The sequence below is a fragment of the Carcharodon carcharias genome, chromosome 16 (genome assembly GCF_017639515.1).
Source record: "Carcharodon carcharias isolate sCarCar2 chromosome 16, sCarCar2.pri, whole genome shotgun sequence".
NCBI classification, from domain to species: Eukaryota; Metazoa; Chordata; class Chondrichthyes; order Lamniformes; family Lamnidae; genus Carcharodon; species Carcharodon carcharias.
The window spans coordinates 87,760,725-87,786,088 of NC_054482.1; the positions used below are offsets into that span (position 1 = coordinate 87,760,725).

At 39.3% G+C, this 25,364-nt stretch overlaps 1 protein-coding gene across 3 annotated transcripts; it reads right to left on the minus strand.

Annotated features, from left to right (window-relative positions):
* Positions 1 to 1,236: 1,236 nt before the first annotated feature.
* Positions 1,237 to 22,924, minus strand: pcsk9 (proprotein convertase subtilisin/kexin type 9). 3 transcript variants are annotated; one of them, XM_041207994.1, is made up of 13 exons: positions 22,465 to 22,751; positions 20,439 to 20,630; positions 19,471 to 19,594; positions 18,244 to 18,377; positions 16,480 to 16,621; positions 15,035 to 15,231; positions 14,380 to 14,563; positions 9,185 to 9,355; positions 7,359 to 7,507; positions 6,444 to 6,621; positions 4,733 to 4,896; positions 3,578 to 3,704; positions 1,237 to 2,254 (listed from the first exon to the last, which is right to left on the minus strand). In XM_041207994.1, the coding sequence occupies exons 1-13, from the start codon at positions 22,648 to 22,650 to the stop codon at positions 2,187 to 2,189; spliced, it is 2,016 nt and encodes a 671-aa protein (XP_041063928.1). In that variant the 5' UTR covers positions 22,651 to 22,751; the 3' UTR covers positions 1,237 to 2,186. The 3 variants fall into 3 exon arrangements, with proteins under 3 accessions (XP_041063928.1, XP_041063929.1, XP_041063927.1); XM_041207995.1 differs by lacking the exon at positions 1,237 to 2,254 and adding an exon at positions 22,796 to 22,924 and having other exon boundaries at positions 3,226 to 3,704; positions 22,465 to 22,586; XM_041207993.1 differs by lacking the exon at positions 1,237 to 2,254 and having other exon boundaries at positions 3,226 to 3,704.
* Positions 22,925 to 25,364: the final 2,440 nt, after the last annotated feature.

Sequence of the window (25,364 nt, forward strand, 5' to 3'; positions counted from 1 at the left end):
AAATTGTGTTCTGTAAATGTGCTCAGTGCTAATTTTGACCAAACTTGACTTTTTTAAGGTCCTGTCAATTATTTGTATCACACCAGAAGATGACCTTGGATAGCTGTTGACAGAACACTATTGCGGAATGGCTGAATGCATCAAATATATTATTTTTCTCAATTGCACACTGTCAAAATAAAAACATTTTTAATGGTTCCATAGCTAATTCTGGAGAATGAGCAAAATCTCCTAAACTTGACTGTTATCCCTCACATGTTTTCCAAGCTTTACTGTTTAAATTTAGCCTGCAGCCAGGACAGTGCTTTCGCATCTGGCAGCAAGGAAAGGGTTTCTATTAGGGGGATTTCCTAAGTTGGTGCTATTTCATTTGGGTCTTTAACTTTTCTTTCCAAAGTATTACCAGGTCACCATAAGGTGAATATTCCACTCAAACTGATTGAAGGAATCACCTTTAAATTATTTACTTTCACTAATGACTGAATTTATTTTTATTTGTTCATGGGATGTGGGTATTGCTGGCCAGGCCAGCATTTATTGCCCATTCCTAATTGCCCTTGAGAGAACAATGGTGAGCCACGTCTTGAACTGATGCAGCCCATGTAGGTACACCCACAGCATTATAAGGGAGCAAATTCTAGGGTTTTAACCCAATGTCAGTAAAGAAACGATGATCCAAGTCAGGATTGTGTGACTTGAACGGGAGCTTGCAGGTGGTGGTGTTCCCATGCGTCTGTTCCCTTGTAGAACAACTTCTACAGCAACATAGTACACATATGTACATCAGAGGGATAGCTTGAAGTAAATGCAACTACCTCCACACACAGGAAAGACTATTTAAATGTGAGCTTACATTTCTGAATGCCATGTGCTTGTAGGATGTAAAGAGAAAGGGAAGTAATTTTTTTAAAATTAGATATTGAAAGCTTAAAGCAACTAACATCAAACTTTTATTCTCATTACTGAATTGCCTTACTCATTTCACCTATTTACCACTTCAATGACCTGACCATAGCAATGGAATATAGCAAAGGCAGATTTAAAACATGCAGTTGACATGCTAAGCATAATTAGCATGCATATAATCTTTTTTAAAATGCTGCTGGTGGAGGAAATTCAGTTTATCCTATCGTTTTATGCCTATCTGTGTCGGAGGCAAAAGAAAAACTTCATACCAATAAAGGAATTTTAGCTTTTTATTAAAAAGTGTCAAGCATATAAAAATCAGTACAAAAATGTAGAATATGATCACATCCTCAAAAATATTTACAAATATTCAGAACAATGGTGCTGGCTATTTATATACATGGTGGTTTTATTATTGGATGGAGGGAATAACTTTTATATTAATGAACATTGGCTATTAATTTAGTTTTGAGAAGTGCAGCACTTTAACAATAAAGCACAACTGAGCTACTGCTTTTAATCTTCCAGCATCCAATAAAACGTGAATTATATAATCAATAGTCATGTAGAATTAGAGGGAACCTACCCTACTGAGGAATTAATTTCTTTCTTTTGAAAGTATGTTCCTTCACATGCAAAATATATTTAATTTGCCTGTTCAATAGATATAGTACGTAATGGTATATTAATGGACCAATAAACCAGTGATCTGGACTAATGATCCAGAGACATAAATTCAAATACCAATTAGGAATTTAAATTGTTAATTAATTAAGTCTGGATTAAGAGATAGTATCTGTAATGGTGACCATGAAGCTACTGGATTGTCATTAGTGAACCAGATGGGTTTTTTTTTCAAATGTCCTTTGGGGAAGGAAATCTGCCGCCCTTATCCAGTCTGGCCTATATGTAACTCCAGACCCAGAGCAAAGTGGTTGATTGACTTTTACCTGCCCTCTGCCTTGCTGGGTCATTTCAATCAGATGTATAGGGCTGGATAATAAATGCTGGTCTTGCCAATGGCACCTACATCCTGTGAATGAATAAAACTTAAATCATCAGTCTCAGCAATTATTTAAAATGTGTGTTTCTCCAGATGAGTTCTTTAGCTTTGCTGAGCAAGTGATATGACTTTCAAGTTCTCTTCACCAAATCGGTTTAACACTTCCTACAGCCTTATGACTGAGCTTTAAGAGACCTAACAGAATATCGATGTCATTCCGAATTGCTTTGGTGGTGGGTGTCTCCGATTAGAAATGGACAAATTCTAAGCTCGCCTCTCAGTGCAATTGGTTGGTTTGCTCCTCAGGTGGTGGACAGAGAGATTTGCAAATAAGAAAAATAGATCCTTGAAAAAAGGATAAAATTAAACTTTAAAACAAATAAGCAATGGCGTTTTCACTGTTGTGAACTATAATTTTTTTGGTAAATTGGGTTTTTCCCCTACCAAAATGCTGCTTATTAGTTCAGTAAAGAAACAAGTGTTGAAATGCTCTGTCTTTTTCCCTCCAACGATATAAACAAAAGGATTTGAAATTTTCCTATTACTCTGCTTTCTTCTACTGCTCCAGGATAAATAGTTTGAGATGCAAATATTGTGTCACCCATCTCTACTGTGGGTCTTAGAGTCCATTTTTAGACCTAACAGTTCATTTAAAACTGATGGTCGCAGTCAACAGTAGAAGAAAAACTGCCATAGTTTTGATTAAGTTTTAATGGGAACTGAAAATTGTCAATATCAAAGTTGCTTTTAACGATATACATAGAATTATTCCATCAAAAGTGGTGTTTTCAATAAAATGAGTATGATATTGCTAAGACAGTAGAAATAGTTTCATTATTCACTATTTCTCCATGAATATCTCAACTGAAAATTGAAAACATTACCATTGAATCCGAATGAATGTAGCATGAGATAATGTGTGGTTTTTCTTGTACTGCTGCCTGCAGTGGATGACTTTGAATAAACTTGGAACAGGTGCAAAAATGGATATTTAAGGCTCACATTACAGGTGGGTGGTGTAGTATATCGGTACACAACATGTTTGCCATGGAGTATCAGAATAATACATTGCACGTTTTCCTCATTTCAGCTGTCTAGTAGTCAACAGGCATTAATTGTGACGGTTCCTTTTCTTGCAATCAAAAATGATTACAATGAACATGATCAGTGTGCTCACTGATTATATGACTATTTGCGTTTTTTAATCTTGTAAAACTATAGGCTGTCAGCACTTCACTAGCGTGTTGAATAAAAAAGCTTTAAAAAAAAAGTTGAATTAAAAACCGCTGTAGTCTTTTGACATTGTGGGGGGGGGGGGGAGATGGAACTTAGGCAGTTTATGATGTCCAGTTGCTATCCAATGACTGATGCTGTAAAGTATATAAATGTCTATAGAGGATAGGATTAAGCCCAGCTGTCCACAGTCAAATAGCTCACCAATACTTGCCACCTAATCTAATGCAGCAAGCATGGCTACTTGAGCAAAATAACAGAGCCGCCCTTTCCCATAGAAACACACCTCAACAAGAGTCTCTGCCTGCAGGAAAAGCGAAAAGAAAAAGGGAGGAGGGGACAGGCAACTGATTGTATTTTACTTGTAATTAAGGTTGGGGTCGTACTTTAATACTCTTTTTCGCTTGCGACAGCAAATGGCAATGGCTGCCGTACCTTTCCCTTTTCCTGAACAAATTACCATACATCTGTTATCCACAGTGTATGCTCCATGAGTGTGAGAACCATTGGAATATGCACTACACCCAGTTAGTGTCCATTCTTCATCACATGACACCATCACCTGGAAAGTAAAACACAGTTCAGTAAAACAAACTTCAACTTATCAATCTGGACATTGTACAATTTGCAACTGCCTGCCTGAGAGAATCAACTGCCTTAGGTGTAGTGTCCTATTTCTAGTGGACCACTGAAAATAATAGGATTAGGATAAAGCCAACCTCACTGGCTTGCAGCAAATGTTTCTGTAAAGGTCAGCATTATTAAAATTACAGGATGACCCACCCAAACTAGTACAAGTCAAACAAAAACAAAATTAAATCAAAGCTTAACGTTACCAAGTCTTATTTGAAACTAGGTCAATGGAAACAGAACTGTGCCATGGACTGACACCATTAAAATTATAGGAAATATCCTTTTCTATAGATTGGAAGATGGGAGCTGTTTATAAAAAAACTGGAATCTTTTTGCAAAAGGCTCTGCTGCTAAAGCAGTTTTATCTTCTGTTTCTCTTTGACCATAATTGTATGATAAGTGCAAAACTTAGACAAATCTAATACTAATTGATTTTATTATTTACATAAGTAATTAAGGATAGATGTATTTTTGAAAATATAAATTCACTAGACACTGACAGGTTAGGACTACGATACTGGAATCCAGCATGGTACTTTGCATGGTAATTGATAATGTTATGTCACATCATCTAATAGTGTGCATTTAGGCAGAATTAAGAAAGTACTGGAACATCACAAATGTGGAATGCTGCTGTTGTATTTCCAAATCTGTTAAACATTTGATGGAAGTGAAATTAAGGGTTCTTAGTTACTTGCCTGGTAACTCCACTTGTTTTCTTAATGAATCCATCAGGCAGTGTTTAGAAAGTTACTACTAGTAAAGATTTGTAAATATTTAACAGATGTTGGAAGCTATAGTTTTCCTTCAGCAAAACCAATTTTAACAAATCTATATTTGGAACCTTCAAGATTTGCCCATTGCTCTTTGTTGTTTTACATTGAGAATGTGGTCCTCATGTTTAACTTTAACTGTTCTCTTAAATAAAATCACCCAATATTTAGGATATAATTTCACCTTTTCTGTGAAGCCTGTGGAGCTCTGTTCCTTCACTTCACACTCGAGGCTTGGTGCTTGGCAACAAGTAGCATGTGAGATCATGTCCATTTGTCCTGTACACTGTTTGTTTGCTCGAGGCATCACTGTATCACTGAATCTTGTATAGGAATGGGAGCTGCAGCCTACAGAAAAAATGAAGTTTTATTTCTTTCTGGGTTTCCTTAATTCTCACACACGCTGTCTCATGTGAAGTAGATTAAATGGAATCTGTCAATTGTCTTTACTAACTTGAAGCAGTCTTTATAAATAAGTAGAACTGTAAATTTTGCATCTATTTTCAGATTGCTTAAAGTTGTGCAATGTGTGCTTCAGAGGTCTTATATGGACTGTGGAGTCCTGGCACATGAAATACATCAGGTCCTGCCACTGGGGGTGGGGAGGGAAGAGAAATGCTACTTATGCAAAATGTACAGATCAATAGATAAGTGGTCTTTGAATTATATAGTTCAGGCATGATTCACACTGATGCTGTTGCCAGATGGTCCTTATATTCTTAATTCTCCTTTACTTTCATAATGTTTTTCACAAACATCCTCTTCTCTTTCCCCCACCCACATTTTTAAAAATTTATTCATTCATTTATGGGATGCAGGTGTTGCCGGCTAGACTGCACTTATTGCTTATCCCTAATTGCCCTTGAGAATGTGGTGGTGAGCAGCCGCCTTGAACTGCTGCAGTCAAGGTGTTGTACGAACATCCACAGTGCTATTAGGAAGTGAGTTCCAGGATTTTGACCCAAATTTGACTTGTGTAGTCCTGTAACTCACCTGTGGGAGCCATGCTGGAGTCAATAACTGAATTTCTCTGTGTTGAGAAAGAATTGTGCTCCCCTTTCTCCCCTCCCCCCACCTCCCTATTCTGCGACTTCAAATCTTGTCGCTGTGACAATTGCAAGTGCTGGTAAGATGTTCAGAATACTAGTGCAATATACTACACAACCTATAGCAATGTGGCATATAATACAACCTTCACAATCATCAACTTTAAAACGGAGTATCTGAAGGCAAGATTACCATTAATAATGAACCTCTACATACTATCTCTTGGTCTCAGTGGAAAATGACTGACTCAGTGTTCTTTTAAGCAGCCAAATGTGGTTTCCTGATATATGCTCAAATCCATTTTATCCAACAGCAGTCCAGCCATGTGATCAATTTTCCCCATGTCAAACATTCTCTACCCGCCCCATCCATCTTATGATGATAGCAATATAGGACATGGTTTGATGAAGGCAAGGATTCCAGTGGGCTGCAACTGAACTTGAACAGTGAGTATTCACATCAGTTCAACAAAGTGGCCAAGGTGGATCCCAATCTTGGGCTAGATGTCCACATTCCCCCCTGTCAGCAGGGGTCCCTCAACAGGGAAACAGTCCCTGGCAGTCAGTTTCTGGGGTCTGTGGAAGCTAAGGTCAAACATCATGCTCCCATCACTGCAATTGTTGGAATAGCTTTGGTGCAGAAGATTTGAACCTACACACTATGTGGTGCAATTATCGACTTAAACTGTTTGAAAGTTCTTATCTTGATTTCAAGATTTATTCAGTGTGAGTAGACTATTTGGAAGTTCATTCAATGCTAAGTTTCAAACTTGGAACTCAGAATTTAGGTGTCCTGACATTCTGTCACTACCAAACAGCCCACGCCTACTATGTTCTGACGTCACTTACCAGTAAGGAGGAAGCCCTTATGTGGACAGCCTGCCATTTGTACGGTGCCATCATCAGCCACTGAGCTGGTATTAATGAGACATTCAGCTCTTGGCCAAGTGCAGCACCTGGCAATTGCATAAACTCCTTGACTGCCAAAGGCATTGTGAGCTATACACTTCTTCATCCCTTGGGTTTCCTAGGATACAAATAAAGTGAGAATTAGATTTTTAAAATGCAATGTAAAGGTGCTATTGCAGGTGTTACAAAGGTTTTAATCTCTGGTTTAACAAAAGGAAACAAAAACAGTTTTGTACCATGCATTTCCCATGATAACAGACATGAAAGCACACAAGTGATCATACCTTCATATAACACTAGAGCAGATATCCTTCAACTCCAAATTATACTCTCACAAAGTGATTGCACAATAAGACATTAGCTCTAATTTCATTGTTACTCCACTCTTAATCTATTTGTACTATTGTATCCATTCCCCTCCAAATAAGTCCAACAGTCAATTCCAGTAAACTAAAATTCCAGTAGCTTTAAAGCATAAAAACAGAAAATGCTGGAAACACTCAGCAGGTCTGGCAGCATTTGTGGAGAGAGAAACAAAGTTAACGTTTTGAGTCCATGTGACTCCTCTTCATCTAGAATTACAATTCCTTGCCTAATTTCTCTTTCCCCATCCTTTCAATGATGCATTTTGTTTGTCTTTCCTGTTGTATGTTTTTTGGACAGACCCACCCCTGTTACCAGATCTCTTCATTAGGTCCTGATAATGCTAGAGTGCTATATATCCCTGAACTTCATCTCTTCTGCCCTCTATTTCCTAATGAGCCTTTTACAAATATTGCTCGTTCCCTCTACTGTTCCAGTTTAAATTGTGGTCTTGATCTGTTTGAACCATTATAAACGTGCTTCATCTCTTACCTCTATATGTTCACCCCTTCTTTTTCCATTCTTGGAAAGACTTGAACAGCTGAACATTTCCTCATTCTTGTTGCAGTGCGCTACGGATTTAGCGGAGTGTGCAAGGCCTGACCGCTTCGACCATACTGTCCGGCACAGCAGTTGGTTCTCTGTTGAAAAATGAATAATAATTTAAGTTTAACTATTTCACCATATTTTCCCCATGACTTAAGTGTGGATGAGAAATGTTTCCAGGAAGAGATGATACTCGCCATAAGCAAACACCCTAAATTTCCTGGGAAATTTCAATGCAAGAGTGGAGCTGCGGTATTTTCCCCCAAAGGGAAATTACACACAAGTAACTTATGTTAGATATAGGCATCACATGGCGAATTTTACCTTTTTCAGTGGGGTGTGGGAGACGGACTCGGAAGTGCTCAGTCTGCCGACTGCCTTTTAAAGACAAACTAAAGCTTGTTGCAGCCAATTTAGCAGCTGCTCGGCGGGAAGCCGACCAATTATAGCTGCATAAGAGCTTAGTTTAAAAGCTAAAAACTGCGGATGCTGGAAATCCAAAACAAAAACAGAATTACCTGGAAAAACTCAGCCGGTCTGGCAGCATCGGCGGAGAAGAAAAGACTTGACGTTTCGAGTCCTCACGACCCTTCAGCAGAACCACCTGATGAATGGCTGAAGGGTCATGAGGACTCGAAACGTCAACTCTTTTCTTCTCCGCCGATGCTGCCAGACCTGCTGAGTTTTTCCAGGTAATTCTGTTTTTGTTCTGTTTCTCATAGCTGTTTTTAAATGCTGCACCACAGTGAACTCAGGTGATTTGAGTTAATATAATAAATATAGTGTTGAATTTTTGTTGCAGTTCCACACTGAAATGAGGGAAATGATGTGAGGGTTCTGAGAATCAGCACTGCAGCCGGAACACCGTGTGGCGGTCATGGCTAAAACCGCAAGTCCCAAAGAATTCGGAGTGGGTCTTGATCAATCATTTTGAACGCACAAAAAATATTTTTAAAGTGTCATTAAGGATAATACAGAACCTGCTGGTACATTTAATCGTGGTGTTGCTGACAGGCCTTGTCTGCCACCTCATTTAAGCGAGGTAAAAGACTCCCAAACTTTTTTCCGTGTTGTTGGAGACCGGCATCATGATATTGGGTTGGCAATGTCATCGCGCTGGATTTTCGGTAAGTGCGGTGGTTGCGGGACAGCTCGCCTGATTTCTGAATGTGAAATTCACCCCAAGTTCGCTCTGCTCCCAAGTTACATCCAGCAAAACCCCAATTAGCTGATTAGCATAGCTCAGACCGCATCGTAATTTTATCTGGAGCTATCCCACAGATCACCAAATTGAATAGAATTTGAACTCCATGTCTAGATTGTTCGAACACCACCATAACCCATTAGGCTTTGACGGAGTGTTACAAAATACAGCAGGACAAGACTTTTTATATTACAGGCAGTTGTATTTCTTTCTTCACCTCAACACTCCCATCTGAGCTGGAAAAAAAATCTCCTGATGAGGATTAAATGAGATTTGAATCTGCAACAAAAAGGCTGAACTAAAAAAATATATGTTGAAAGATAGGTTTGTGTTTTGTCTGTTCCTACTTCTGTGTGTGTGTTAAATCCACAGTGTGCTTACTTTGAGCCGGAAACTCAAGTCTAAATGCCAGAACATTCTTCAGTAATAGATCGCTAAATAATGCCTAGGAAGATTTATTTTTAAATTATAATGCTATCTGGGATTCTATACTCATGGAAACAGATATTACCTTTTTGATTTATTCAATTAGATCACATTTGCGAATTTCATGACTGATTCAACTTACCCGTTAGTACAGGAGAAGCCAATCGTGCAATTCTGTTGGGTGTGATGAATCTTTGTTCCTCTGGAAACCACACATCGTTGATCGCATTCTTTGTGGAGTAATGAATTAGTCTCTGACGTAATTCGGATACAGTTATATTGGGATCAGCATTCATTAACACTGCTGCAATGCCTGTCAAGGATGAAGCAAATCAAAAGCCAATCTTATACACAATGGCAAAAGATTTAAATTACCATTTGTCTATTGGCTCAGGGATTAAAAAAAACACTACAGTGCTTTAATCGCCTCGGCTGTATTATCATGTAATGAAGGCAGGGTGTTTGAAATGGGGGTGTTTTAGCTTTCTTGTAGTTTGGGATAAATGGAGGAGCTCATGCCAAAGAGATAGTGCACTTTGAGTATGTTCAAGATATTGCTGCAAAAGAAAAACACGCGTCTCAGAACCAACGTAAGAACATAAGAAATAAGAGGAGTAGGCCTTTTGGCCCTTTGAGCCTAATCTACCATTCAACAAAATTGTAGCTAATTATTTACCTCAACTCCACCTTCCCACACTCAATATCCCTAAATTTTCTTAGTACCCACAAATCTATCAATCTCTGCCTTGATTATACTAGAGCACTAAGCATTCTTGGCTCTCTGGGGTAGAAAATTCCAAATATTCACAGCTTTTTTCACTGAAGAAATTTTTTTCCTCTTAGTCATAAATGGTCAATGCCTTATTTTTAGGCCATGACTCAGTATTCTAGATTCTCCAGCCAGTTCTCAGCAGCTACCCAATCAAACCTTAAGAATTTTTTGTTAAAATTAGATCACCTGTTATTCTTCTAAACTCCAGAAAATATATGTCTAGTCTACTCTAATCTCTCCTACACTAATCCTTCATCCTAGGAAGGAGTCCAGTGAATCTTTGTTGAATTCTTTCTAGTGGAAATATGACTGCCCTTAAGTAATGAAAACAAAACTCTAGGTGTAGCCTCACCAATGTCCTATAATTATAGTAAGACTTCTTTGCTCTTATGCTCCAATCCCTTTGTAATAAAGGCTGACATACCATTTGCTTTCCTAATTGCTTGCTGTACCTGCATGTTAACTTTGTGATTCATGTATAAGGACCCCCAGGTCCCTCTGAAAGCAAACATTTCCTAGTCATTCACTATTCAAAAAATCAGTTACATTCTCAAAAAAACCCTCAGATTTGTCAAGCACTATTTATCTTTCATAAATCCGTGTTGACTCTATTTAATCATGTTATGATTTTCTAAGTGCTTTTGTTACCATGTTCCCAGTAAGAGATTTTAGCAATTTGCCTGCTAATGATGTTTGGATAACTAGCCTATAAATTCATTGTTTTCTCTCTTCCTCCTTTCTTAAATACTAGGGTTGTGTTTACTTCCTCCCAATCCCTGGGATTTGTTCTAGAATCTGAAGAATTCTGGAAGATTGAAACCAATACATCCATTATTTCTGCAGGTAGCTCTTTTAAAAGTCCAAGGATGCAGGTCATCAGCTCCAAGGGTTTTGGCACCACTTCATCCCTTAATCTCTCTAGTACTTTTTAAAAAAAACTTATACGGATTTAAGTTCCTCCTCTCACTAGACTCTTGATTCCCCATTATTTCTGAAATGTTCTTGTGTCTTCTACCAAGAAGACAGATAAAAATGTCTCTTCCATTTCCTTATTCATCATTAAAATTCCACCTGTCTCTATCTCTAATAGGCCCACCTTTTACTTTCACTAATCTCTTATTTACATACCTACAGAAATTTCTACAATCTGCTTTTATGTTTCTTGCTAGTCTATGCTCATTCTCTTTCCTTATCAATTTCTTGGTCCTCTTTTGTTGAATTCTAAATTCCTTCCAATCCTCAGGCTTACAACTTTCTTTTGTATTCTTTCATTGGATGTGGGCAAGGCCAGAATTTGTTGCTAGGCCATTTCAGAGGGCATTTAAGAGCTGTGGGCCTGGAGTAACTTGTAGGCCAGGCCAGGTAAGGATGGCAGATTTCCTTTCCTAAAGGACAGTTTACAATAGTTTCATGATCATCATTATGGAGACTGATATTTTTTAAAATTAATTAATTAATTCAGCTAAATTCAACCAGCTGTTATGGTGGAATTTGAATAGTGTTCCCAGAGCATTTGTTTGGGAATCTGGAATACTAGTCCAGTGATATTACCAATATGTCATCATTTCTGATTTTTGGCAACATTATCAGTCTCTTTGTTTAATCTAATATTATGTTAACCATGGATGGCCTTTTCTGTAGGGATTTTGTGCCTTAAAAGAATGTATATTTGTTACAAATTATGCATTACTTCTTTAAATGCTAGTAATTGCTTGTCTACAGTTATATATCTTATAATATGGTTTCCTACTCTACCTTAGCTAATTTGCTGCTGATGCCTACATAATTTGCCTTGTTTAGATTTATAACCCTAGTTTCAGGCTTAACTAAATCACTTTCAAACTCAGTATAAAAATCTATCACATTGCTGAAGAAAAGAGACATGCTGTTAAAGCTTTTCATCATGAACTCATCAGGACAGATGCAAGAATGCCAAATTTCAAACGGAACAACAAGTTATACTGCAGGAGAAAAAAAAGGGCATTGATTAGTATGTGCTGGTGCAATGCCAAGGTACATAGGCTGTATGTACCAATGATTGGTGGAATGTATCAATCAGCATGTCCCTTCAGCTGACTTTAATCAAAAAACCCATGCTTGCAAAACTCAGAACATAACGTTTAATGTTAGATGTGATTCTGCAATTGGGTAGCACTTGCTGAACAATCCTGAGTGCTAAGAATTACCTTAACAATCAATTTAAGATCATCAGTCAGGCTCACAATGTAGCTCACTTACACTTGCTAGGGGCTACAGACAAAAGGAATATGTCTAGATATTGCATCCTTTTTTTGAATAATCAAAGGAAGGGGATAATAGCTCCCTGGTGTATTTGCCATGGCAACATCTCCTCCAATCAGATCTGACTTGTCAATCAATCAGCACCCTTTTCTCAAAAAAAGTATAATTTGTTGTTCTGTTTGAAATTTGGTATTCTTGTGTCTGTCCTGATGAGTATAAGATAAAAAGCTTCAACAGCATGTCTCTTATTCAGCAATACTCAAGTTTAGTACTACCAAGTGACTATCATATTATTGTCGCTCTTCCCTTTACTATTAGATAATTAACATTTTCTCAATGCACAATACAAGATGCAAGATAACCTGTTCCCTATTTGGTTCCTCAAAATCCTCTCTGAAAACGATCTTGTGTACATTCCAAGGGGACAGGCCTTATAACAATTAACGAACAGTAAGCCAGATTTACTTAACAGCCTAATGGTGCATGAACACTTACTAATAATGACTATAATGTGGTTGAATTCAAACAAGTGAAAAAAGGAGAAATTTGAAACAACTACCAAGATTCCAGATTTAGGTAAAGCTGACTTCAATAAGATGAGTTAATGGTTTCCACAGTAAATGGGGCAAATCTGTTAATGGGTTACGAGTAATGTGGGCCCCTTAAAACCTGACAATGATGATATTATAAGTGAAAATAAAGAAAATTGGGGACATGTTAAATATTTACTTTGTGTCAGTATTTACAGTAAAATAAGAGGGTAGCATGCTGGATATCACAAGGAAACTTACATTGAATCAGGGTCTCATCTAAATGAACATAAGTAACTTAATAGTAAAGAAGGAAATAATGGCACTTTACTGTGGAAAATTGCATGTCACTGCATTATTTAAGAAATGCGAAAGGAAATTATAGACCAGTTAGCCTAAGATTTGTTGGGAAATTACACTAATTTATAACTAATGAAGTGACTGAACATCTTAACATTTCAGCTGATCGGCATGAACTTGCACAGGGTAGGTCATACCTGGAGAAACTGACTAAAATTTTTGAACAGGTAACTTTAGTGGACAGGACAGTCAATGGATGTTATTTACATGACCTTCCAGAAGGCATATGATAAAAATGCCCAATAAGAGATTGTTCATTAAAGTAGATGTTCATGGAATTGAGGTTCAATTATTGACGTGGTTAATTGGCTGAGTGGTAGGAAATTGAGAGCTAAATTGTTAGGTACTCTAACTGATGAGATGTGACCAGTGGCATCCCACAGGGTTTTGTGTTGGAGCCTCACTGTATTTATTAATGACTTAAATAATGAGTTAGAGAACTACATTTCCAAGGTAGGCAACATTGTAAGCAGCGCAGATGAGAGCATAAAATTCCAAAGAGTGATGACAGATTAAGTGATTGGGAAAAGCTATGGCAACTGGAATTCAATGTAGGCAAATGTGAAGTCAGCCTCTTTGGACCAAAAATGAAAGGATACTTTCTAAATAGTGAAAAGCTAGTCCAAAGAAACTTGGGGGTCCAAGTCCATGGGTCATTAAAAAGTCATGGATGGCTAAAGAGTTAAGGGACAACATACCAAAAAAATCTAACGGAATGCTGGTCTTTACATCTAGACTTTTAGAATACAAGGGGTTAGATGTCATGTTACAGCTATACAAAGCCCTGGCTTTTAAACCATACCTGGAGTATTATGTTCATTTCTGGACACCACACCTTAGGGAGGATAAATTGGCCTTTGAAAGGGTGCAGTATAGATGTACTAGAATAATACCTGGACTCCGAGGATTAAAGGGGAGGTTACACAAGCGAGGGTTGTATTCCCTGGAATTTATAAGATTAAGAGCAGAGAGAGAGAGAAACTATTTCCAACAGTGGAGGAATCTAGGATAGAGAAACATAGCCCAAAAATTAGGGCCAGACATTTCAAGAATGAAGTTGGAAAACACTGACACACAAAGGGTGGCAGAAGTTTGGAAATCTCTTCTGCATCCCTTGATGCTAGATCAATTGTTAACAGATTTAAATCTCAGGTTTAAAAATTAACTGAAAATTTTAAAAGGATATGGGGCAAAGGCAGATGTATGAAGTTAAGACACAGATCAGTCATGATCTCAATGAATGGTGGGTGAATTGAGGGGCTAAAATGGCCTACTTCTATAATGACCCAACTGAAATTGGCAATTTGCTTGGATGCTGGAAACTGAGTCAATCCCATGCCCAACACACTGTACCAATTGCTTTTGAGCACCAGCATTTGTGCCCTTACACTACCCCACCTGCCAATGTTATTGAATCTCATTATTAGTCTGTACCTGCCACATGAGCTGCAGCCTGTGACGTTCCACTCTTAGAGGTGAAACATGTGATGCAGTCGCTGGAAGCACTGATGATGTCATCACCAGGAGCGAAAAGGTCAACACAACGGCCAAAATTAGTTCCCATGTTTCCAGTGATGCTTGGCTGGTCGTTATTATTAGTAGCGCCAACAGTGATAACCTAAAAGGTTAGTGTGGAACGTGAAATGAAAACAAGCTGGTTACCAGATTTTTACAAGTTACATTTTTGTTTCCACTCATTCTAGATTGCCCTGATGTGACACATAGACCTCTTACCTGCAATGATCAAAGAGTCATGTCAAATCTGAATCAGTCTGAACTGACCCAATGTGCATTGTTTTAGTGTCATATCTTATTCTGAGCCTCACGCCAAACATCTCTTGGAATCCCCACTATGTACCCCAATGCAGGCTGTGAAAATAAGCAGGGAATCTGTTCTCTTTTACTTTCCCTCTTCACTTTTGAACACCCAACCAGCCATCAGGAGTAGCACGAGAGCAGGCTCAGCATGAGTCATCGATGAATTTGATTATTTCTTAGGCACACATGAGCCCACCACCCCCATCACCTCTGCCCCCATTGGATGAAGCAGCATTATTAATGCTGTCGGTTATCGGAATGACAAACATACCTCTGGTTCTGAGGCAGGTGAATACAAGCAGGCATCCCCCTTGTAATTCCCAGCTGCTGCAATTAATGCTACACCTGTCCGTGCCAATAGTCTGCATGCTGCGTTCAAGGTCTTGCTAAATCCCCCTACAAAGGGCAGCAGCACAATCAAAGGTCGGTAGGGCTGGAGAATTAGAGTTTTCCTGATGAACTCCAAACCTGAAGAATAGAGGAACAGAAACAGTGTTTTTAAAGGTATCCTATGCCTGTACTTCAGACCCAAAACCTCACCTGTTTAGGTCTCAGTCTTTTGTCTTTGGGACACATCTACACCTTTGAGGTCCTTTGCCACCTCTTAAGGGGAGAATCCAATCCAGTGTTTTAACAAACAAAGATGGTAGCACTTCCCCTTTCAGTCTAACACACCTGTTGCTAAATGCTGGAAACTATGATCCCAAACCAGACACAAAATATTTCAGGGTACTTGATCTAAACATTTTAAATGAAATAATTTCTTTAAAAAAAAAGGGAGGCAGGGTCCCCCATAATAAAAAGCGATTAAGCATTGGCGAGGCTGCAGATGTGAAACTGTAAAATAAAACTGACAACAACGGGGGAAGAAACAAATGGCCCCATTTTCAGCTTTGAGCTTCTAGCAAGTTATTTACTCAATTTGATCATATAATTAACTTAATTAAGCAAAAGACAAGTATCATGGAAGTGCAAATGCCATGGATACCTTAACATATGTAAAAATGCTCATTGTCTATTTTTCTTAATCTCTGAAACCTGTTCATTCCAAAGCATGCTCTGATATAGTACAATCAAAGTCTTTTTTTAAAAAATAGAACACATACTCACTCCTCATCCTAAAATTATCTGCACCACCATGAAATATTTCCACAAAATTCACCCAAAATTATACAAGCACATGACAGCACACTACCACTTCAAATATTACAATGAAGTCATTGTGGTCCATGTTCAGTTAGGTTACAAGAAAATACATCTAGCCAAGGATCCAATAGTCAATAAGAAAAAAAATGAAAAATTGTTACAATTTTTTTGCAGCAGAACACAAGCCATAATTTTAATAGCTCAGGGTGTTTCTTTAACTTCAATTTTCACTTGTCTCCTTGTCTCTGATTTTCTAACCCCTCAGTCCTCTGAATCTAAGATTATTCTTATTTAGACTCCAGTTATCAATACCCTGCATGTTCTCTGTTTTATGTGTTATATTTTTCTACTCTTCTCTTACTCCCCCATTCTGTGCACCACATCCCAGCTAAGCTGATGAACATGCAAACTATTCCTAGAATTGTCAATAACTGGACAATAAAAAATGTGTGCCAAGGACCTGGTGTGCCTCATCCTGTTCTCCTTCCTGCTCATGGCAAAGTGCCCACCTCCACTTCCCACCTCAAAGTTAGCAATTCAATTTGGTTCAAATTTAAAGATGTCACTTACCAGCCAGTGCTCCACTTATAGTCCCCCTGCCCTGACAGTTCAGAATTTTCACACTGCGGACATTTGCTCCTTTTGCTACCCCAGAATCACGCCCACTCACTATTCCCGCAGTGTGCGTTCCATGGCTGTCACACTTATTAGCCTAGAGAGGACAAACAGCAAAACAATTTGCATATTAGAAAAGACTATCAGTAAGCACTGCATAGCACACTTTGTTACAGCTCCACTCTTACAACCAAGGGTTGCAATGAACTTATAGCCCTGAGTAAGTGAATGTTTTCTCAGTTTGTTTATTTCCATCTCTCTGCGGCAGGAAATAGTGCCACATCTTTCATTCAAAAAATTAATATTGTTTCTAGGAAAAACTCTGCACACATACACACAAATAAACATGGCTAGTACAGGCCCTTAATGGTGCTTTTCCAATTTCAGTGGTGTGAGTAATGATGGTTCTGGCAGTGCGCCAGAAAAAGGGTATTGATGGTTGTCATATCTCTCTCTCAATCACAGATTGCTTTTTCTCTGAACTCTAAACTATCTAATAACCCAATTATCCAAAGGACTGAAGAAGATAACCTATCAATGAGATAAATAAAAGGAGGCATTCAGTAACAATGACATAATTGAGCACTTCCAAGTTCTCTTCCAAGTCACACATCAACTGGGTCTATATCCTCTGGAAATTAAAAGAATGAGAGGTGATCTCATTGAAACATACTAGATTGTGAAGCAGATTGACAGGGTAGACAGAAAGGTTGTTTCTCCTGGCTGAGGATTCTAGAACACAGGGGTACAGCCTCAGAATAAGGAGCTGATCATTTATGACTGAGATGAGGAAAACTTTCTTCAGTCAAAGGAGTTGTGAATCTTTGGAATTCTCTACCCCAGAGGGTTGTGGTTGCTCCATTGTTGATTAGTTTTAAAGCTGAGATAGACAGAATTTTGGTCTTTCAGGGAATCAAGGGATATGGGGAACAGATGGGAAAGTAGAGTTGAAACCAAAGATCAGCCATGATGGTACTGTATGATGGAATAGGTTCAATGGGCCATGTGGTACATTCCTGCTCCTATTCCTTATGTTCTTATAATCATGACTTGCACATATCAAGTTTTTTTCATTGTCACTGGGTCAAAATTCTGGAATTCTCTATGCAGCAGTGCTGTGGAAGTACTTTGCCACATGGACTGCAGCAGCTCAAGGAGATGGCTCACTGCCAACTTCTCAGGGGCAACCAGGATTACACAATAAATGGTGGCCTTTGCATCAATGCCCATATCCCAAGAATGAATTATTGAAAAGTTAGAAACTTAAAGGCAATGTATTTTTCTGAGGGCTTGCTCTATAAACACAGGTATATTATTGAATATTTCATAAATGTCTCCTTATCCACCTGAATGTCTATTTCTTCCATTGTCAATCTTTCAACATCCAACCAAATCTTAATGGGGGGCGGTGGCGGTGGGTGGGGGGGTGGGGATCAAAGCAAATTGTTATTCCAAATGTCAGTTACCCTAATTCTCCATTTAATTCCCACCCTGATCTCAACTAATATAGGTAAATTAGTATAAAAACAAAATACTGTGGATGCTGGAAATCTGAACAAAAGAAAACAGGAAATGCTGGAAAAACTCAGGAGGCTTGGCAGCATCTGTGGAGAGAGAAATAGAGTTAACGTCGAGTCTATATGACTACTCTTCTAGATAAATTAATATATCTGCAAGTGGAAATTTGAGCTATTTCTAAGCCAGTGACAGTTGAATTACCTGGCGGTAGAATTGAGTACCATCCTCCTCTGGGACATTCTCAAACTCTGTAACTAAGACTTTCCCTTCAATCTCTCGATGGTTGCTCTGCACACCAGTGTCAAGCAAATAAACCTCCACCAGATCACCATTATCTAGCAAAGACATAATAAAAATAACAAAGTAGAGAAGTTGTTAATGCTCCAATCAGTTGTAACTTTAGTGGGTGAGGAATGCAGAAAAACAATATTTTATTTTTCAATCATAAGTGAAATTAGTTTAGATTTCCACAAACATTAACACACAAGGATGCCAGATAGGTGGGAGAGATAATAAAGCCTGTTGCAGTACAGGCTGTTGTAAGATTAGAGTAAATTCACATTGTTGGAATAGAGCAGAGGAATCTTAACTCTGCATTGTGGAGGCTTTGATATTGATACTAAACTCAAAAGTGAAAAAAAATTCCAGTAACACTTTAATGAGCCCAAACTAACAACCTACTAGGGATTACTATTGATCAGAAACTGAACTGGAAGAGTCATGTAAATAGGTCAGAGGCTAGGAATCCTGCAGTAAGTAACTCACCTCCTGATTCCCCAAAGCCTGTCCACCATCTACAAGGCACAAGTCAGGAGTGTGATGGAATACTCCCCATTCCCCTGGATGGGCGCAGCTCCAAAAACACTTAAGCTTGACACCATCCAGGGCAAAGCAGCCTGCTTGATTGGCACCCCATCCACAAACATTCACTCCCTCCACAACTGATGCACAGTGGCAGCAGTGTGTACCATCTACAAGATGCAGTGCAGGAACTCACCATGGCTCCTTAGACAGCATCTTCCAAACCCATGAGCGCTACCATCTAGAAGGACAAGGGCAACAGACAAAAGGAACATCGCCACCTGGAAGTTCCCCCTCCATACCACTCACCATCTTGACTTGAAATAATATCACTGTTCCTTCATTGTCACGGGGCCAAAATTCTGGGCCTCCCTCCCTAACAGCACTGTGGGTGTACCTACACCACATGGACTGCAGCAGTTCAAGGAGGCAGCTCACCATCACCTTCTCAATGGCAATTAGGGGATGGGCAATAAATGCTTTCCTAGCCAGTAATGACTACATCCCATGAATATATATATATATATAAACTAAACAGCAAACATTAAAACATACAAATTCAGAAATATTACTTTAATTACTAATTATTGAAACCACTTTGAATGCCAAGATGTAAAAGGGACTTACTTGGAGGGATATACTGTTCCACTCTCTGGTCTGAAGGAGCAATGCGATTTAGATTCCAAGGAATAGTCTGAGCAAACAAGGATGAATCCTCTTCGATATATTCAATATGAGGTAATCTCAGTGCCTATGCAAAAAATTTCACAAATTACACTTCTAGACACATTTGTTATACAGAGGTTATTTACACAAAGAGAAAAGACTTGCATTTATATAACACCTTTCATGAACACCAGACATCTCAAAGCACTTTACAGCCAATGAATTACTTTTGAAATGTAGTCACTGATGTAATGTTGGAAAAGCAGCAGGCAGTTTGTGCACAGCAATCTTCTACAAACAACAATGTGATAATGACCAGATATGTAATTTGTTGTTGATTGAGGGAGAAAAATTGGTCAAGACTCCAGGGATAACTCTCTTCCTCTTTTTCAAAATAGTGCCATGGGATATTTTACATTTGCCCAAGAGGGCAAATGGGGCCTTGATTTAATGTCACATCTGAAAGACAGCACCTCTGACAGTGCAGATGTCCCTCACTACTGCACTGGAGTGTCAGCTTTGATTTTCATGCTCTGTAGAGCAGGACTTGAAACCATAATCTCTTGACTGAAAGGTAAGAGTGCCATCAACCAAGCCATGGCTGACACCTACAAAAAAGAGAAAGACTTATATTTATATTGTGCCTATCACAACCTCAGGACACTCCCAGATTGCTTTACAACCAATGAAGGGCAAATCAGGCTTTGAAAAAGGTTTCTGTCTCCACCCACCAGATGGATTAGCCCAGGAACTCTGCCAAGATTAAGCATTAAGAACTGACTCGCATTGGTAGATAAAACTTGGTGCCATTGCTTTATTGTTTACATACACACATTTAATACATTGCTCTCTCTCACTCACTCTCTCTCTCTCATAATTAACAGCCCCACCACCACCCTCATCTAACACAAGACTGACTCTGGCCTTACCATGTCTAACACGTCGCTGCTCATTTTGATGACAAAGCCCCTGGAGACCTCATGGAAAACATGAACAAGTTCTGTCATATAACCATGCTTGGCTGCTTTAGTGCAGAGTCTGTGTATGGTGCGCTCTGTCTGGGATCTGTGAGCACTCTCTTTCAACTTTACTATGTACTGGCCAGGCAGCCTCCAAGCATCCTGGAAATACATTAAGAAAGATTTGTAGTTTAGTCAATGCATGGTATGGTTTTTAACCTTAATTGTAAATCATAACATTGATCAACCAGTCACATTGAGTCATCACTCAGTGAGCAGCTGGACTTAAAATTGCTGCTTTCTCCAATTCATCAAACTGTCCTCCAGTAATGCTCAGTTAATTGGCTCCTGATTTGAGTTCACAGCAACAAGTGAGATTTGACTTCTAAAGGGATTCATTGTATTACTGAAAGGAAGCTGTATCCTCTTACAGAGGCTACTTTCCGATACAACAACTTGTAGCAAGTTTAACATAGTAACATGTCGCGAGACGCTTCATAGGAGTCATACCAAGCAAAATTTGATGCTGAGGCACAAAAGGATGTGAAGTGACCAAACACTTCGTCAGAGGTAGGTTTTAAAGAGGGACTTAAGAGGTGATAAAGGTAGAGAGATGGAGAAGTTTAGGGAGGGAATTCCAGAGCTTAGGTCCTAGGCAACTATCAATGTTGAGGTGATGAAAATCATAGTGCACAATAGGACAGGACTGGATGAACACTGAGGTCTCAGCGGCAATATTCCCTTTAAAATTTAGTTGCTGTGCATGGTCCCTTTAAAAAAAACTTTTTTGCCCAGCATTATTTGCCTCAGAACAAGGCCTGTACTGTACCTTTGCCTCGCATCATCACCATCCCTCCCGTCATTTGGCCACTCTTGCGCTTGTACCCTATCAAACACCTTCTTCTTTTGATTTCAGACCTCCTTTCCCTAGCTGTGTACCAACTTAAAACCTGTTCAGCTCTAACATCAGGCACTGATGAAAAGTCCACACCCTGAAACGTTAACTCTGTTTCCCTCTCCACCGCTGCTACCGACAGCTCCCAACATAATCTGTTTCTATTTCAGATTTCCAGCATCCGCAGCATTTTGCGTTTGGCAACAGATACTTTATTAGGCGGGAACGCGGATCAAAGGTACAAACCCACCATGATGTAACTGAATGCTGGAACTGGTTGGAGGGGCTGAATGGACTAATTCTGCTCCTATGAGCTAAGCTGGATATCTCTGATTCAGTATAAAACACAGTAGGAAATTCTGCCCGTCCACTGATAGATCACACAGAAATATATATTCCTGTATGATCTAACATTTGCGAACCGCTTGCTGCAGTGAATCCATACAACTACAATGCGGACATTATTTTTAAAAATGCAAGTAATTACTTACACCGAATTGTCAGAGTGCCACACTAATTGAAGGAATAATTCTTAGAATGAGACATTAAGCAGGGTTCGGGGAATCCAACCCTCCTGTAATCAACCCCCTCTATAATTTACCACAGTGCTGGACATTTCTCTAATCGCGTTTGACAGAAAATCACTTTTACAAACACGTCTTTTTGGATGTGTGGTACAGCAAACCGTTTTGCTTAGTAAAGTCGGGATGAACCTCAGGGTGTCGTTCGCTCTGGGTTCCCCGCGCACGAAATTCATCTCAAACTAAGATACTAGTTGTACCTCTCTGCACAATCCACAAGAAGAACCGAACGCAAGAAATTGGTAGGTTTTGTTCCCTTTCAGGGTAGCAACTTGGATTCTTTGAAACAGTAAAGTTGAACTATTTTGCACATATTCCGAGCAAAACAAAAACACAGCTTGCAAATCTAATCATGTTAACAAAAAAAAATGAACATAAATGGTAGCGTTTAAAAATAAATTCAAATTCAAAAAAATTACAAAGTTCAAGGGACCTGCTTCACTGTGCGAACGAATTCACTGATGGTTAAATGAACTGAAAGCAAGTTCGATGCCGACATAAACTATAAGGTATTGCTTACTATGTTGGATCGGTGGAAGGGAGCGGGCTTGTTGTGGGTCCATGAATCAGTCGCAGAATGCTGAAGAGGGACCTCCTCATTGAACGCTAAAAATAGATCGATCTCCTCTTCGCCTTCAAGCTCTAACGTAAAAGATATAAAACACAAGAGAATCAGTAACTTCGCCCAGAGTGTGAAGCCACCCATGGCTGAGGATGCAGGGGTCGGTGCGGTGAGGGTAATGAGCCCGGAGCCTCTTCCCTTCTCTGCGGCTTTGTTGGTGGCTCCCCTGGTGATTGGAGCAAACGCTCTCTGTAAGTGGCTCCTGGCACATGTGGTGCTTTTTAAATACCTGTTCAGACAGGTGTGTGGTTACCGCCCTGACGTCACGAGGGTCCCTGGTCTGAAGATCACGCCACTGATTTCACATCGGACCATCCATTCATCCATTCATATGAATCGTTACCTGCCTGTGGAAAGCCCACAGCGATCAAATTACACGCCAAGAATTCAGAAAGACAGCCCCTTTCCAATCAATGCTCAACCAAACTCTTCCAACTGCAAGAAGCTTTTACTACAGTGTATTAACTCAAATCCCATGTGCATTGTGCAGAGTGTACATCACCGTATATACTTGCTGCCCAAGGCTACAGTTCTTTCAAACAATGTCTATAGTTATTACTGTTAACTATGCTCATTCATTCATTCAATTCCACATGGTGTGCATTACCGTATCTAGAGAGAATATAAATATATTTGCGTGAATTTTGTTCACGAAGTAAGGTTTGTCGGTACTTTGGAATAGATTGTTTTTAACACTCCCTGTTAGCGGGCACCACTTCCAGGTAGGTTTCAGCATGGGATGTTAGCCGTGGCTCAGTGGGTAGTAGTCTTCTTTTTGACTGGCAAAGTTCTGGGTTTCAGTCCACTCCAGGGCTTCAGCACAAAAATCAAGGCTGACGTGCCAGTGCAGGACGGAAGGAACGCTGAAGATTCTGTCTTTCAGATGAGATGTTAAACTGCGCTCCATCTGCTTGTTCAAGCGGATGTAAAATATCCTATGGCATGATTTCAAAGGAGAGTTATCAACATCACAAAAACAGATGATCCAGTTATAATCAAATTACTGTTTGTGAGAGTTTGTGGTGTGCAATGTTGGCTACTGCGTTTCCCACATTATAACAGTGACTACACATCAAAAGTTGGCTGTATGGTGCTTTGAAATGTCTAGTGGTTTTGAAAGGTGCTATATAAATTTCTTTTTCTGTACACTGTCCCAATACTGTTCCTTCCCCTCCACCTTCAAACCGGACATTGTTATAGTTTGGAATGAGCAGATTTCCATTCTACCAGTTTCAGTTACCTTTTAAAAAATGAGGAACTGTGCATGTCAGTACAGTCTTATAACTGTCTGTACAAGCCTTTCAAGGGACAATGCCTGAGAGGCTGTAATGAGAGGAGCGTAGTTTTGTTATGGACAGAGGGAGGTTAATTTAAACAGCATTAATTTCTCCTCTCACCACCCATCTGTAAACAGAAAGGTGTTTTGATTTGTTTCCCTCTTTATAAGCAGAGGTGTATTTCCCAACCCCTTGGTTTTTGTGCGATAAAATTTTCTATTAATAACCCTGCAGCAAACTCAAGATAGGATGAACTCAAAAGTTTGGTTTATTTGCACACATTCAAAACACAGGAGGAGGGCTGCAACACTGCCTCTTTTGCAAACGTAAGGTAAAAGAAGGATAGAGGAAAAAAAGATTTACAGTAAAGAGACTGCAGTAAAAAAAAAAATATTGTTTCATGCGGGTACCAGAGACCAGAATCAAAGTCCAATGAGATATTCCTTCATAGAGGTTGGTGGGTTGAAAACCGATGCTGGATGATTCACTTTTCTGGTGATGCTGACTTCACACAGTGAGATAGGCATGCAGAAATGAGTCAGTCTTGTGGGTGATGGTACAGAATTTCCAGCAGAAGCAGTGTAAATGGAGCCAGAGCTCCTTGTCTGTGATGCTGTTAGTTAGATAGTAAAATGACAGACTAACTTTGCCATCCCATTGCAGTATTACTGGTTCCACACTCTAGGATTCCATGCCATATGATTCCCACCTCTCCATTCTGGCTTTGACAAGGGATGTGTATCTCTTGTCTGGGTCCCCGAGATTATTGAATGTCTCAACCATTAAGAATTGAAAGGAAGGTTGCAGGGTCCTTTGGCTTAGCAGATGAGCAGACTCTTGTTGGCCAGCCTGGGTTATGAAATACAGATGGCCTTTGTATAGCTCCCTTTGAATTTAGTCTGTGCAGCCCACAATGTTAATGGCTCTTCAGGGATAATGATGTATGACTTTCCCTGATACTGTCAGGTAGCTTCTTTTGTTCAAGGGTCACAGACAGACATAGATTCAGCCATTTTAGGTCTTTGTCCAGTTTTAAATTTTTATTCTATTAAAAAAGTATTCAGGGTAAGGCCTTAGTCCCTCATCGTCTGATCACGTGCCCTTCTGGTGAAACACACTATAGGGAAGGAAAGATATAATCCTAGTTTCTGCTGACCAGACCTAACACTCAGAATCTGTATAAGGATCCTGTTAAACCCTATAATGAGGAAAGTAATTGGATTTCTCCCTTACTAAACACAATAAGCAGAATCACTTGAGCTCCATGGAGGTGGGGTTGGAGGTGGGACTGGGAGGGAAATCAGAATGGTTCATAAAAGCAAAATACTGCAGGGATGTTGGAAATCTGAAACTAAAACAGAAAATGCTGGAAAAACTCAGCAGGTGTGGAGAGAAAGATGGAGTTAACATTTCGAGTCCATATAACTTTTCTTCAGAGCTAAAGAAAAGCACTGTCACTTGTTCATGTTGTTCTTTCCAGAGTGCTTACCCTTGTTCTGCTATTACCACATTCTGCTTTCT

What these genes read in the sequence shown, in the direction of transcription:
- pcsk9 (XM_041207993.1), bottom strand. Translation starts at nt 22,650, where the DNA reads ATGGGTGGCTTCACACTCTGGGCGAAGTTACTGATTCTCTTGTGTTTT. An exon ending in GGAACAGTATATCCCTCCAA is followed by an intron (nt 18,378 to 19,470) that starts GTAAGTCCCTTT and finishes TGTCTTTGCTAG; the next exon opens with ATAATGGTGATCTGGTGGAG. An exon ending in CCACAGGCTTCACAGAAAAG is followed by an intron (nt 3,705 to 4,732) that starts GTGAAATTATAT and finishes TTTACTTTCCAG; the next exon opens with GTGATGGTGTCATGTGATGA.